We start from the raw sequence: 14,934 nt of genomic DNA, 5'->3' as shown, positions 1-14,934 counted from the left end.
TCTAATTGAAAATATTAGTTCTTAATTTAGCTTAACTTTCAGTTACTAGTTACCTATAAGCTATGAGGACAGATTAAAGTCGTTAGTATTAGACAGGTTTTAATACTAGTAATTAGCATTTAGAAGTCACATCAATTTCTATATAATTATTACAAATCACTTCCGTAGAATTTTAGAAGTATTTCTCTATTATAGATGAGTTATGTAATAGTACTCTTGACAGATTTCCAGCAGATCAGGAAAGAAAAAATCTTTGGGTGGCAAACATTCACCGTAGCAATTGGGCGCCGACGAAACATTCGATGGTGTGTTCCGACCATTTTGCTGAGAAAAAAATAATTCGGACTGGATATAAAGTGCGACTTGCCAGCGATGCGGTTCCGACCAGACATAAAAAATTTCCAAAATACTTAAAAAAGGTAGATATATACATTCTATATATATATATATATGTATATAAACATACCATACTGATAATATCAGAGCTGATAGACATGTCTAATAACTAAATTACTATACTATACTATAGTAGTTTAGTTATTAGAAACCTCGCATCAGCTCCACAATTACCTGGATAGTCATTCCATGCTTAATTTAAAGAGCCGGAAACCCAACACAGATTATTAATTTATAAATTTCAAATATTCACTAATATTGAATATTTATTAACTAGGTATAAAAAAATTTCAATTAAATGGTTTTGTTTCATGAAATACACATAATAATAAAGGAGCATTTTTCAAATGTGTCCCTCAGGCCCCAGGGGGCCACAAAGAAGTCTTCAGGGGGCAACAGACATGTCATATTTTAATTTTTAGTTAGTTAAACCATTTTGTTTTGGTTTGCGGTATGTCCAGAGACCTGACTTATAAAAGGGGGCATGACTTATAAAAGGCTGAGAACCACTGGTCTTTATGTGGCAATATGCCTAATAATATTTATATTTTGTACAAATGTATTGATTAATTTAATTACTTTCTAGATTGTCCTGTAAAATATCTAGCTATTTCTAAATATAATTTTTTCGAACCCATTGATTTAGTTTGTCAAAGTTAGACAAGCCATAAAAATTAAAAGTGCCACTATAGCTGGAGTCTGTTGCAAAATTATTTTCCCTTTAAAGTCTTTGATAGATGGGTGCAAAAATTTTGAAAAACTTTAAATTAAATGTGGAATGACCCATATAACAAATTAGGGTATTACAATGAACGACATTTATAGTTAAACATTAAAAAATACTATGTAAAAAGTAAACATTTGTGACACACCACTGTGTATCCTAAGCAAAATGTATTAAATATTATTTAAAAAAAACTAAAGCACCCTAAGATTGAACATTAACTACATTGTAAACTAAAACACACTTGAAGTTTAAATCAAGTGTAAAACTTTTTTTAGCAAACAAAAGAAAGAAAACTACCAAATGCCAGACTACAAGTGCTAGGATCAACCAACCAACTTAAGATTCCCAAGAACTACATAATACTTGACCATAATTACTGCTTGAACATTTATTCAAAAAACGAAGAGAACAAATTGAAAGAAAGCAATGAAAAAATTATACGATTAAAAAAGAAAATGAAAGTTGCAAGACAAAAAGCGAGAAGATTAAAATTGAAGGTCAATTCTTTAAAGGGGATTATTAGAATTTTAAAGGATAAAAATTTAATTTCAACTCGCTGTGAAGACATGTTAAAGCAGTGTTTATCAGAGGTACCATTTGAACTATTAACAAGAATCAAAAAACAAAATCTGGCAAAGGATTTAAATATTCAGCAGCTTTAAAATCATTTGCACTTACTCTACAATTTGATTCCTCTAAAGCATATGAATTTGTCCGTAAAAGTTTCGATTTTTCATTATCCCACCAAGCCCAGATTCGAAAATGGTACGGCAAAATAGATGCGGATCCAGGATTTACAAAACCAGCTTTTATTGCAATTAAAGAAAAGGTGAGAATCGCCCACAACAATGGTAAACAGGTTATGTGCTCCCTTATGCTTGACGAGATGTCTATTAGGAAACATATTGCTTGGGATGGTAAAAAGTTTTGTGGTTTTGTAGATCATGGAAATGGTCTCTATGATGACGACTCTTTACCATATGCGAAGGATGTTCTCGTTTTAATGGTTGTACTTGTATGTATTAATAGTGGTTGGAAGGTGCCATGTGCATATTTTTTTGTAGATGGCTTAAGTGGTGCAGAGCGTGCAAACATCGTCAAAATATGTATTCAGCGTGTTTCATACACTGGTGCAAAGGTAGTATCTCTGACATGCGACGGTCCTTCTTGTCATTTCACTATGTTACAAGAACTCGGTGCATCTATGATACCAGGTTGCTTAACAGCAAACTTTGAACATCCCTCGAACAAAACCGAGCGGATTTATGTTCTTCTTGATGTTTGCCATATGCTTAAACTTGTACGAAATACTTTTGCTGATTGGGGAATTTTGGTAGATGGTGATGGAGGAAAAATCAAATGGCAATACATTATTGCATTGCAAAAACTCCAACAAAATGAAGGTTTGCGTTTGGGCAACAAGCTTAAGCTGGCACACATCAAATGGCAGCAGCAAAAAATGAAGGTAAACCTTGCAGCACAGGCATTGAGTTCTAGTGTGGCTGATGCCATCCAATATTGTGCAGAGAATTTAAAACTAAAGGAATTTAAGGGATGTGCACCAACTGTCAGGTTCTTACGAATGTTTGATCGTTTATTTGACATTTTAAATTCAAGAAATCCCCTCGCCAAAGATTTTAAGTCTGCCCTTCGGATTGCGAATAAGTTTGTATGGGATCCCTTTCTTTCAGAATGTTTTACTTACATAATGCAGTTAAAAACAACTGACAGCACTCCAATGCACATTTCCAGAAGAAAAACTGGTTTTGTTGTTTTTTTAGCCTGTATCCAGAGCACAAAAGGTTTGTTCGATAACTTAGTAGGCAGAGCCAATGCTCCACTAAGTTATTTGTTAATGTACAAGTTTAGCCAAGATCACCTAGAATTGTTTTTCAGTGCTGTCCGAACTGCTGGTGGCTGCAATAATAACCCAACAGCACAACAGTTCACAGCAGCCTTCAAGCGTCTTTTGATGAGAAGCTGTATTAAAGGTACAAATGGTAATTGCTCCAACCAGGATTCAACAACAATTCTGGATGCAATAAGCGACACCTGTAAAAGAAATTATACGGAGGTAAAGTTAACTGATGTGGCATTAATTAAAAAATATGACCTCATTGAACGTCTGCCCATTTCAACAGACCATGATTACTGTGACAGTCCAAACATAAAAATTTTATCAGAATATATAAAAAGCAGCTATTACATACATAGCTGGGTATGTTGCAAAGATGGCAAAAAAACAAACAACATGTTTTACCTGCTCCTTGGCACTTGGTTCCCAGAAAATGATAGCACAACCCAGTTTTTTGACATTCAAAGACAGAGGAGGTCTTATGAAACCATCAGAAAGTGTAATTAGGGTTTGCTCTGACACCGAAAAATGCTTCTTAAGATTGTTGGCATGTTCTGGTGGAAAATTACCGATTAATACAGGAATTCCAGATGCCATTGCAACATCAGTATTACACAGTATTAATGCATCCCAATTATTTCCTGATTTAGATAGTCACATGTTTGACAGTACAGTGATGGATAATCATGTCTTTCAACTGATCAAAGTTGTATCGAAGTGCTACAGTAAGATAAGGCTGTACCATCTTGGAAAGGAAACCTCTGAAAAAATAGTGGGAGAAAAAATAAGAAAAAAGCTTAGCAAGCTAGTTTTATTTAACAATCAATAAGTTTTATTAATCACATGTTCACTTGTTGTTTTAAATTTGTACTATTTGTTTATTGCTACTGTTGTTAAATATTTTTCAATTATTGCGTTTTTTCCTTTGCTGCAAGCAACCAAGTTACTTTTAAAACCGACTGTGTCAGTCTATAGAAGTATATGCAAAAATATGGCTAACCTTCAGGACATCCAATAAAATGCATCCTTGGGTTTTTTAAATTATAACCTGGTTAAGGATATCCTAGCCGAACACAAGTTTTGTTCCATGTCTGTCTACAAAATAAAATAAAACTTAAATAGAAGCCTTTACATAACAAAAATGCAGAGCATTATTTTAGTACTATTATAGTTTTAACTCAAAAGTAACCAACAAGCAGAAAGAATTGAACAAAAGATTTAATAAAAGATAAATATCGTTGAGTGTAAAACTGTCATACTGGTTTAGTCTCCTAAAAAAACACAAAAAATAGGTGCTTTTAACGTTTTTTTATTTCTAAATAGTCAGATATTGGCTTGTCGCTTTAGAAACCACCAACTTTAAGTTATAAGTAGTCTAAAAATAAATGGGAAAAATACACTGGTTTAGTCGTCTTTAAAAAGCAGATTTTTGCGTTAATTATACAGTTTTATTTATTTTTTCTCCTTTAAATAATTGAATTATGGCTTGCGGCCTTAGAAACCACTAATTTTAAGTCACAAGCATTCCTAAATAGTCAGAAAACGCTGTCACTAACACCCTTCTCCATAAGGCGTAATGCAAATTTTGCGCATTTTAGGACCTTTACAAGATGGCGTTTCAGCCTTCTAATTGGCTTCAAAAACCGCTCACGCGTGCCACTAGTTGCGCTATCCAGGTTTTATAGAGATCAGTGGTAGTGATCTACGATCACAGAATTTCTACTAACGAATACCGATACGGGAATTCGTTTAGTGCTGCACATTTATTTTGTTAAGGAAGTGGTGAACGACTCACGTACTGTTAAAAGTGCGTCATAAAACGACCGTCAGCTTATCTTTTCTGTCTTTAAGTACTCTTCTGTTGCATTTATTGGATTAAGCACAATATAAGATATTCTACAGGATTCTTTTGGAACAACAATGGAGGTATTTTACCCTACCATGTCTTTTTTATAGCCTTATTATTGTGGCTTTGTAATAAATGTACGTTATTATTTTAGGCACTATATTTGTTTGGGTGGGTCAAAGATTATTATATTAATTAATATTAATGCTTGATCCACCCAAACACTAACCAGTACTCTAACCCAAATAATATGCGTTGTGGTAGGATTCTAGACCAGCGAATTATTTTGTGATATAGAAATATATAATATACATATTGATAGAAATACTTTTTTGTGTTTTTAGCCGCATTTTTCTTGGTGGCAGGTGCCACTAGATTTCCTGTTTGCAAAATGGAAAATATCCACACCTCTTGGAATGGTTTTTACTTGCATGGGTTTGAAAGCAATTTTGTGTATTTTATATAATCCTGTATTTTTTGTAAAATTGACATTTACACCGTTAATTGGTACAAAAGTAAGTGATCCATAGAGTTAACATTTAATTTTCTCCCAGTAAATATGTATCATATTATCAAGTTGATGCCACCTACTATGAAATATCAAACCATACAGCCCAATTTAATTTCATTGAAAGATTACATATCAGGAAAACTATATTCTACTTAGTGCTATCTACTTCAGCACAAAATTTTGTTATTGTTTTTTTTCATGTTTTTATATACTTCATTTTCAGCTGTCTTTTGTTTGGCAACTTTGTTTGAGTCAACCCGGGTGCTTGTCATTATCCTCCACAAAAGATTCTTTGCACTCCCATTAACTGTGATAAAAGACAATAGTTTAAGTAACTTGCCCACTTCAATGATAGAGGTTCCAGATAGTGTGAAATATGTGAAGACCCAAAGGTAAGGTTAGGTTAAGCCATCTGTTTCATTTTTAATTTTAAAGCAAAATTGACTTTTATTGAAAAAAAATGTATATATGTTTTAGATGGAAAAGCCATATTCTTCAAACACTGCTCCATGTTGGCAAAGTTGTGGTTAGCTATGGACTTATGCTTGCAATCATGACATACAATGGTTACATTGCAATTTCGATAATTTTTGGTGCAAGTTTTGGATATTATATATTCTGCCATCGAATTCAAACATTTGTGGACCCTTGTCCTGTTGAGGAAGCTGGAATTTTAACAAGAAGTACAACAGCTGATTTTAGCCAATCTCATTCAACAACACCATCAAGTCAGTCACTTCTTCAAGGTGAACAAAGTTCCTCAATTGCATAAAAAATGTAACTTTAATGATTATTTAAACCAAATTCTTCACTAAAAGCTGGTGCAGACTTTTATTCACAAGCTCATTTTCAAAACCTGGTTAAGTTTTTTTCTCTTAAAGCTGTCGCACATAGTTATTGTCTTTACACTTATATAGTAAATTTGTTTGTTATATTACTGTTTGATGTCTTTACTGAGCGATTCACATGTTTTGTATCACATACATTTTTCAAAGGGTTTTCAACAACTAGTTCTTTTATAGCATAGCTGACTTTACACAAAATTCTATAATGCATGAATATGCGCCAACCGTGGGTGTGCGAATGTTTTAAGACTCCCTGGATTTCATTGAGGACATCAAAAGACTGCAGTAAAACAGCACAATGTACACGTCATATCCCATAAGTAGCATAGTTTTGATTCACTAACAGTTTGCAAAGCTTTCCTGAATTACATCATTTGTAAGTACTGGCTGCAAATGTGAATTATCAGAAGCTTTAATAAATGTAGGCCATATCAAGCATTGCCTGTTGAGAATTATGTTAGAAGTAAAATATGCATTAGGCTGTCAACCCAGTCTGAAGTATACAAAAGTTTCAACCTGTTTTCTCAACTTGCTTCGCCTTTATGTGACATAAAAATTTATAAATGTTAAAATACGCTAAGATGTTTGATCGCTCAATATGTTATGAAAACATGATAATCTATATTGGGGGTCACCAAACAACAATGAGGCCTATGTAAAAAAATGTGCTGGTTTAAATGATCTGAAATTTTGAAAAGTTGATGCCTATGAATGCATGTGTAGTTCAGATTTTATGATAAATGTTGCATGCTATTATAGTAGCCAGTTGTTGGATTTATTATGTGTTATTTAAATATTTTTATTCTTGTTGTTATTCTATTTTTATTTTATTGTTAATGATATTTAAACCAATGTTGATATGCTTAGTATCAGTAACATGCAATATATTTTTTGTACTTTTCCAGGTTATTTCTTCACATAAACATATCTTCATGTTTATGTAAAACTATTATTCTTCGGTGTACAACCTTAAATTTCACAACACAAACTAATTAAACTTTTTGTAGGTATATTTAAGACAATAAAATTTAAAAAAAATCTTTAAAATTACAGTAAATGGAATGAAGTATTTTTACACTGTGATAAAATGTTAAAAATGTTGAAACTGATGTTGTTGTGACTGTTTGTTTCATTTGAAACAAGTTTAATGCAGTTATAATTGATGCAAATTATGAGGAGATTATTTTTGTATGTAATTATCATTTAATAGAAATAATGCAAATTAATGAATCGTGGTATTGTTATTTGTGCGTCATTGCTGGCTGGTGATACTTGCCATAAACTGAATTCGCTTTGCCTTTTCAAAAATGTAATTCTGTGTTGTCTGTCGTGAAATATGTAATGTGCTTTATACATGTTGTTCCTAAAATAAAAAAATCAACCGATTTAATTTTAGTTCGTTTTTCCTAATGAAAATTTAATTATTGAACAAACGTTTTTATTCTAACCCATTTTTATATAAAAAAAAAACAAGTTCAAGTTCATTATTAAGCTTGGTAGTCAAAGGAATGAAATCACGTTTGTTTACCGCTAGACAAAAGAAACATAAAATTTGTTACTTCATCCTGTACCTGTTTTGCGCCTAGTTGGTGTCTTTTGTTACGTTTTTTCTTCATTGGTTTCTAACCACACTTTAAACAGAGGCGGAACTAGTAGGCGAAATAAGGGCTTAGTGTGTCTCACATGAGCGCGTCACCTAAACATAGATTTACCTTGGTGATTACGCAGCATGTGATTACTGTGGAACTGGCTTATTTGAACGATAAAATGATAAGTCAATGGATGGCGCTGAAGAACCAGGGATGCTTCGCTATTTTCCTTACTGTACCTTATTTATGCTGATCACGAAAATAAATTTGTCACTTTAAAATAGATGAGAACTTCTTAATTGGGAATCAATTGTCCCCTACTGTTTTTTAGCAAATATCGGTGATTTTTGCCCCGGGGGCGCTTACGAATTCCTAGGCGCGCGAGCTGTACTGCAATAGCTATTTGTTAGGTGATTTTATTACTGTCCGCTGGCTGTTTAGTTGACTTTTCAGGACTTCTTTTAAATAATTAAAAATAACCACCTTAAATCATTAATCTTCGGTCAATGACTTGACTTGACTTTAGTCATTTGGGCATAATGACTTGACCAAAGTCTTTTGGGTTAAATTACTTGACGTAACGAAAGCAAGTTTTTCGACAAATCACTTTAGTTGAAATATGTTTTTATCATCATGCAATTTTTTTGAAGTTTAGTTATTTTTCCTAATTAAACTAATTTTCTTGCCTCAATGTTGCGGTTTTGTTATTTTTTAGTTAATTGCTTATAATAATTAAGACGTGTTTGCCAGTTTAAACAATTTAACGTTTTATTTTGGTGACAAGGACGTAGGTTAAAGTTGACTAGCTGTAACTGCGATTTAACTGGAACTTGGTTGGGCAACTCAGGACTGGGACTCGACTTGTTATTTATTCAATTAGAGTTGTCTTGGACCAAAGTGCTAAGCTTTACAAATGCATTAACTGTAACTTGTTTATAGAACTGGTAGCCTATTATCGTTTTGGCGACAACAAAAAATGCGCGTGACACGAGTGTGCATGGGCCAATTTTAATCAATCAGTCTTTTAATCTCTATTATGCTGTGTCCCCCCATGAAAGTTTAAGTTTGCTAATTAAAGCTACGTGTTTCGGATAGAATATAGTTTTTGTTGGGAACTACAAATTACGCGTAAATGTTGTTAAAATTAAACAATGCTAAATTTTCTGTTGTTATGCAAAATACCCTAAAAGTTGCTAAAAATTTAAGTAGTTGTTAATTAATTTAATACAATGGTTTTGGTAGTTCTGTATTGCGTAGGCCAGGGCACTCCAATTGATTTAACGCGCACGAACAAAGTGCAACCATTACATCACTACTACATCATTAACATTATTTTTACATCACTAATTTCGATTTGCAGTGTTCGTGTCACAAATTAGTGTCTTAACTGTTGTATATAACATTATTTTTTTGTGGGCGTTAAACTTGACGTTTACGACTAACCGTTCGCATTACGCCACAATGCCGTGGCGTGATGTTTACTGCGTTAAGCCACTGATCTCTATTCATAAAAGCGTTAAGCTAAAAGAGTAATTGATATTTAACACTTTTATAGGTATCGGCTGAAAAACGTCGAAGTATTCCAAAATAGCGGGCAGCACAGTATTGTGTTCGTGACAGTTCGTTTTTTTTCAGCAGGGTTTGGGTATATTACAGAAATTGGCGCTTGTCTACAATCCTACCATATTTATTTTACCACTAACAAAACGAGGTGTCCAAGGTAAAATTGTAAGGAAGGCGTAAATATGTAAGAATAAACATAATAATAATACTGGACTCACCCAAACCCAAACTATCACCCTAACCCAAATATTGTTAGCAATATAAACCCCTGCTGGACAAAATGTGGTAGGATTCTGGACCAGCGCCCAGAATTTTACTTATGAAATTTGGTTTAATGGCGTCTCCCAAGAAACGTAAATTAGATGTCCGATCATTCGTCATTCGTAAATTAGCAGATAACAGCAGGGCTACGGAGTCGGACTCAAGTAAGACTGAGTAAAACTACCCGAGTCCGACGCGTGCGCATGCAAGTTTCGAAAGTGATAAGGCAGCAAACTGTAAATTGTTAAGGTGGAATACTTTATCGTGACATATTTTCCATGGGACCTATGAGTGGATTGCTGAATATCCATCTTACTTTATTTACGCAAATGGGTGAAATACAGGGTGTAGAGTGGGAACCAGACTCGGGACTCGACGAAATCGCACATTTGGATGGAGTCGGGCTCGGGTTCAACTTTTTGGCCGAAGTCGGACTCGGGTTGTTTTAACCGACTCCACGACCCTGGTTGCTAGTGCAAAACCAAACATAGAAAAATTTTTGGCATGCGAGTTGTTTATATTTTGACATTATTCATAAACTGGCACACTGCATACGAAAGGTTGCCAACCCCTGAGTGCTTGACGATTTGATTTTTTTCAAAACGTTTGCCAAATTCAGTCAAGTTTTCAAAAGATTTTGTTACGTCACAATCGCCTTAAAACAATGACAATTTTCCAGGGCAAAGTTTATTGAAATATTTTACACATTCGTTTGATGTATTTTGTCGAAAACGACAGAAATTTATGGCAGAAGCGATAAGTATGTTTTTTTTTCAAATCGACTCTAAACTGTTTGCGCCCTTCAATGGGTTGTTCGGCATTACGTTCGAACTAAAGCAGCCTGCGATTAAGGTTTTGCAGAAAAATGAGACCTGAAAAACCAACATGGCTTTAAACAGCGTTATGTTGTTTGCCACTTAGTGTGATGAAGTTTATCGCACTCTTCGAGGGTGGATAATTATGTTCTCGTACAAAGGTAAATACATTCCAAATATAGATTTTTGTATTTCGTTGTTTCGATAAGTGATGTAAGCTGACGTTAAATAACCTGCACTGCGAACATTCTTTTAGGTTTGTATCCTTTTTTGCAAAGAATTGCGCTTGTAACGAACGTTTTATCCAACGAAGGCTTAAAGGTAATAACATAATTTCAAGATCTTAATCCGAATAGCGCATTGTGATAAACTACTTCGTTTGTGAGTAAAATTAAAATTGTAGTGGTATATATGTATTTTGTGTTCGTTAGGTTGTGTATATAAATTGTTTGGAATCATTGTGCGAAGGCTTTGCAAAACGCAAGCAGTGTTCCCTCTAGGGCGCGCAACTGCGCAGTCACACCAGACAAATTGCGCAGTAAAATTTGCCTTTCGCGCACTTCCATTATTCTTAAACTCTAAAAACTAAAAAATTGTTTTTGCTACACACCTTCGGGCTCTTTGCTAAAAAGCATGTAATTGTAAACAAATCAAATCCGTATTGACGATTGTGACGTAATACATGGTTTGCTGTAAATTACGTTGTCTAATCGGTTTTATCGATCATGCTGTGTATGTTTTTCTATCTTACGTCGAACTAAATGTCTACACTGAAAAACCAAGCTTAACGAAAAAAGTGAGTTTAGAAGCAGTGATGGAGTGTTTGACTATAATTCGGAATCATATAACCGAAATGCATTTTTTAGGTTGTAAGTTTCTAACACAACCACAATTTTTACGTGATTTCTGTGCAGATGCACCTGTGGGGTCAATGGCCCTCACAAATTGACAAAATCTTGTTAAATGCAAATGAGCGAATAGTTTGCGATTCTTGATTGTGTACCACGTTTTGTCAATTCAACCCAAATAATCAGATATTTCTTCGCGCGACCGCTTTGTTGCCATTTTCTTGAACGTATTTGTCCTTGAGAATATTTGTTTCATGACCTTACGCTTTGTGACGTCATCTCTAAAATTTTCACGACCCATAATAAAAAACGTTGCCAACTCAGCCTTAAAAAATTATGGCGCAATAGAAAAAATATTTGCGCAGTAGAAGAGGGAACACTGGTCCCAAGATCAATAAATCTTTCATAAGACGCCGCAAAGCAATTTAAGAACCACTGCCATAACGGTTCAAACAAAATAAATGGTTAACGCCGATGTAAAAGACGTGGAAAAACGAGTTATTCTTTGTCTTTGTCCTGTACTACGAAAGTGAATATCGATAAGTCTGTGACGATTGGTATGCCGGCAAAAAAGAAAAGCGAAAAAGTATGATTGAGATATATATTACAATTAGAGGATGCATGTCGATTGTTGTCTTAGTCTTAACACATAGTTATGTATTTCTAGGTCTATCCAATGTCTCCGTGAAGTCCATTACCAAACCTGCTCCGAAACTACTATGCGAACCGTTCATGTTGCCAGCTGATACGGTTGTGTTCTTTCAGCGGTATTTCCCACCAATGGACCACGCATGCATTTGATTGTTACGTCAATCATCGCAGCCGGACTTTATTCACTGCACGATGATCTTAACCTGCCAAATCCTACACAAAACGATCAATTTCCCAAACAAGCACCACCCAGACAGCTTATTCGGTAAGGGCACCAGTCTCTATCCAAACCAGCAAATCCGAAATCGGACTGATTTCTCTTCAGACAAAATCCTTAAAAAATCTTCGTCGCCAGCCAAACCTTGCAGTTGTAGGCAACACCGACTCCGACCACCAGAAAAAGTTGCCCACACGCATTAAAACTCTAAATCCCATTTTAAAGTCATTTTCAATCCAAACTTACGTATTCGTTGTTAAACTAATCTTAACATAAATCTTAACAGACATCTATTTTTACCACAGCCCCTGTTTCCACTCAAACTATTGGATAGAATACGAAATGCCCAAAGTCAGTTTCTGTGTTCGCTTTAACCCAGAATTTCGAATGCCATATTTCGCCGTGCCAATTGCTACTCGAACATCCAAGAGTGCTGCCGTGCCTGTTTCCACCCAGACTGTAGCATTCAGCAGCTTACCCGTAAGAACGCAAGCAACTGGTTAATCAACTTACATGGGATTCTACAACCCTAGAAAAACCGCGGAGCGCATTTTTGGACGGTTAGAACGTTGCCGGCGCTAAAACCAAGATCGAAGTTTAACAAACACACACAAACCACTACTATTCCAGCAAGGGATGGTGTAATTACTATGGAGAAGGGAAAGAAAAGTCATAAATCTACAAAATTTGCAAAAAGACTGCGTCCAGTACTTAATATGTCCCACGTAATTATCACTTGCTATCCGGGATCGGACTGAGAGGAACCCTTGCTCCTGAACATGAATAATGGCTTCAGAAATTGTCTAAAAGAAAGCATCCTATTTTCAAAATTTAGCAATGGTGATATCCTGAAAGCCATTAACAAACTACCGAAAGAAGAAAGGGTCAGACAAACTCCCACTGAAGAGAAAAGGGAACGTTATTACGAGGAGGTTACAGAGCAGGCTAAACAGGACACACAGCGACTGGTGCAGAAGGCAGATCGCAAATATTTAACATTGGACGAACCTTCTTTTCCTTTAAATCTTAAAGGAATACAGAGCAAAAAGACATTACCTGATGCTGACGACATTATAAAATCTATTAATAAAATGCCAAAGGAAGAAAGGGTCCACCAATCCCCGACAGAGGATTGGCAGCAGTACTACGAAGAAAAGTTGGCGGAGCAGGCGAAAGATGACGCGGTCGCGCAGTGACTGGCATAGAAGGCAGGCTTTAAAAAAACAACAGAAGATAGATCGTCGTTCCTTACACATATTGGGGAAATATCCTAAATACTTGCTGCTGCTGGATTTTACTCCAAACTGCAAGCACTAAACACAATCAAGACACGGATAAGAGAAGGCACCTCTAGATTGTTCGCTAAAATCTGCTCTCACAAGCACACAATGGTCTTCCCTCTAAAATTCAATCACTAACAAGCCTTAGGGCGCCAAGCAAAGTTGATTCTTCCGCTATACCACGTATGTCGGCCAGTCGTAGGCCTACTGCACAAATTGTGGTGGAAGCCCAGTCAAAATTACGACAGCCAATCAAGCCAGAACGACCGGTGTATAAGCCTTGTGTTTCCAATAATCACATTTAACCGAAAGACTTAGCTCATGCGCTTAAAATGGGGCCCAAATTTAAGTCGTATCCAATTTTCGAGTCTTCGGATAAGAAGAAAGAGGAAGATTGGATGACAAACAAGCAGAGAGCCTTTACAAGAGAGAAGTTGTTCAGTATTCAGAATGACCGAGCATCGCCGCACCTTATCCTCGGTCGTTGGCAAGACAAGGAAGCCGACCAGGATGCGGTTGAAGCATCATTGAGGAGGTTGATTTCCTGGATGAAATAAAGAACTAAAACCTTTCTACCTTGTCCGATGCGTGTCCGGATACACGGTTGAACTGTTCTTAATCATTTTTTTTATATCGCGTTAAACTCTTGTTTAATTAACAGTCAGGTAATTCAAGCTTTTTGGATCTTGAATCACAACTGATGGATTTTGTTGACGTTTTACGACGACCTGCCACTGATAACAAACTAATATATCCGCCAGTTGTGCGGTCGAACCCCGCGTCTCTTACAGGCTGAATGACCCAAAGGAACAGGAGGTGGAAGCGTGGCTACACACTGCAAGTTCCCCAACCAGTTGCAAGTCCATCCACTATCGTTTTAAAATGCTTGAAAGCTCTTAATAAAGACAATATGATCACGCTGATTACAACTAAGGGCGCCCAAACTGTCGCTTTAAAACTTGATTTGTATTATATTGTTTGATAATGAACTGCAAAGCCAAAAAGGTCGAGTAGATCAACATCATATTGATTATTTTGATTATTAAGACGTTTCGATACGAGCTTGTATCATCTTCAGTTAATGTGATTTTTGCAATTTATTATCAAGCTACATTACATATCCGTGCATAATGTACCCAAATATTATATTGTTGTTTTAAATAAATTTATGTTTAGTTAAGTGTGTTGTGACGTAGCCTATTATGGAAGTGGCTAGGTTCCTAGCTGCGTCACACGCTGCCTCTGCTTTTAAGCAAGGTGTAAAACCGATCGTGGTCGAAGTATCTACAGAAAATGTAAAACCTCTAACGAATTACTCTTTTGTGAGTAAAGCAATCGCCAACAGTTTTAGAACCGTTACCGTACAGCCAACAGTGGCAGCCCAGCAAGCTGTAAAAAAATATTTTCTTATTAGCACATCGCAAGACTATGACGTCACAATGTTCAATTCAACTCACCGTATATACGTGGGAGGAAAACAACGAAACAGTATCAAGGGTTTGATCATAGAGCACTAATTCTAGAGAGGTA

The 14,934-nt window shown here is 35.5% G+C and overlaps 1 protein-coding gene and 1 long non-coding RNA gene across 2 annotated transcripts; one reads left to right on the top strand and one right to left on the bottom strand.

Moving 5' to 3' along the window:
* Nucleotides 1-1,595: 1,595 nt before the first annotated feature.
* On the bottom strand, nt 1,596-4,119 carry LOC146133298 (uncharacterized). The gene is made up of 3 exons (XR_014501658.1): nt 3,979-4,119; nt 3,384-3,739; nt 1,596-3,175 (listed from the first exon to the last, which is right to left on the bottom strand). It is a non-coding gene; the product is annotated as an uncharacterized LOC146133298 (long non-coding RNA).
* A 556-nt stretch (nt 4,120-4,675) lies between these two features.
* Nucleotides 4,676-7,550, top strand: LOC146133297 (protein SLC31A2-like). Its single transcript, XM_083396862.1, has 4 exons — nt 4,676-4,904; nt 5,169-5,259; nt 5,559-5,727; nt 5,813-7,550. The coding sequence occupies exons 1-4, from the start codon at nt 4,899-4,901 to the stop codon at nt 6,105-6,107; spliced, it is 561 nt and encodes a 186-aa protein (XP_083252988.1). The 5' UTR covers nt 4,676-4,898; the 3' UTR covers nt 6,108-7,550.
* The last annotated feature ends 7,384 nt before the right edge of the window (nt 7,551-14,934 follow it).

This window comes from Ascidiella aspersa, chromosome 9, assembly GCF_963924565.1.
Source record: "Ascidiella aspersa chromosome 9, kaAscAspe10.2, whole genome shotgun sequence".
In the NCBI taxonomy this organism is placed as follows: Eukaryota; Metazoa; Chordata; class Ascidiacea; order Phlebobranchia; family Ascidiidae; genus Ascidiella; species Ascidiella aspersa.
The sequence above is the reverse complement of the archived record's forward strand: the minus strand, read 5'-3'. Positions and strand labels throughout refer to the sequence as shown.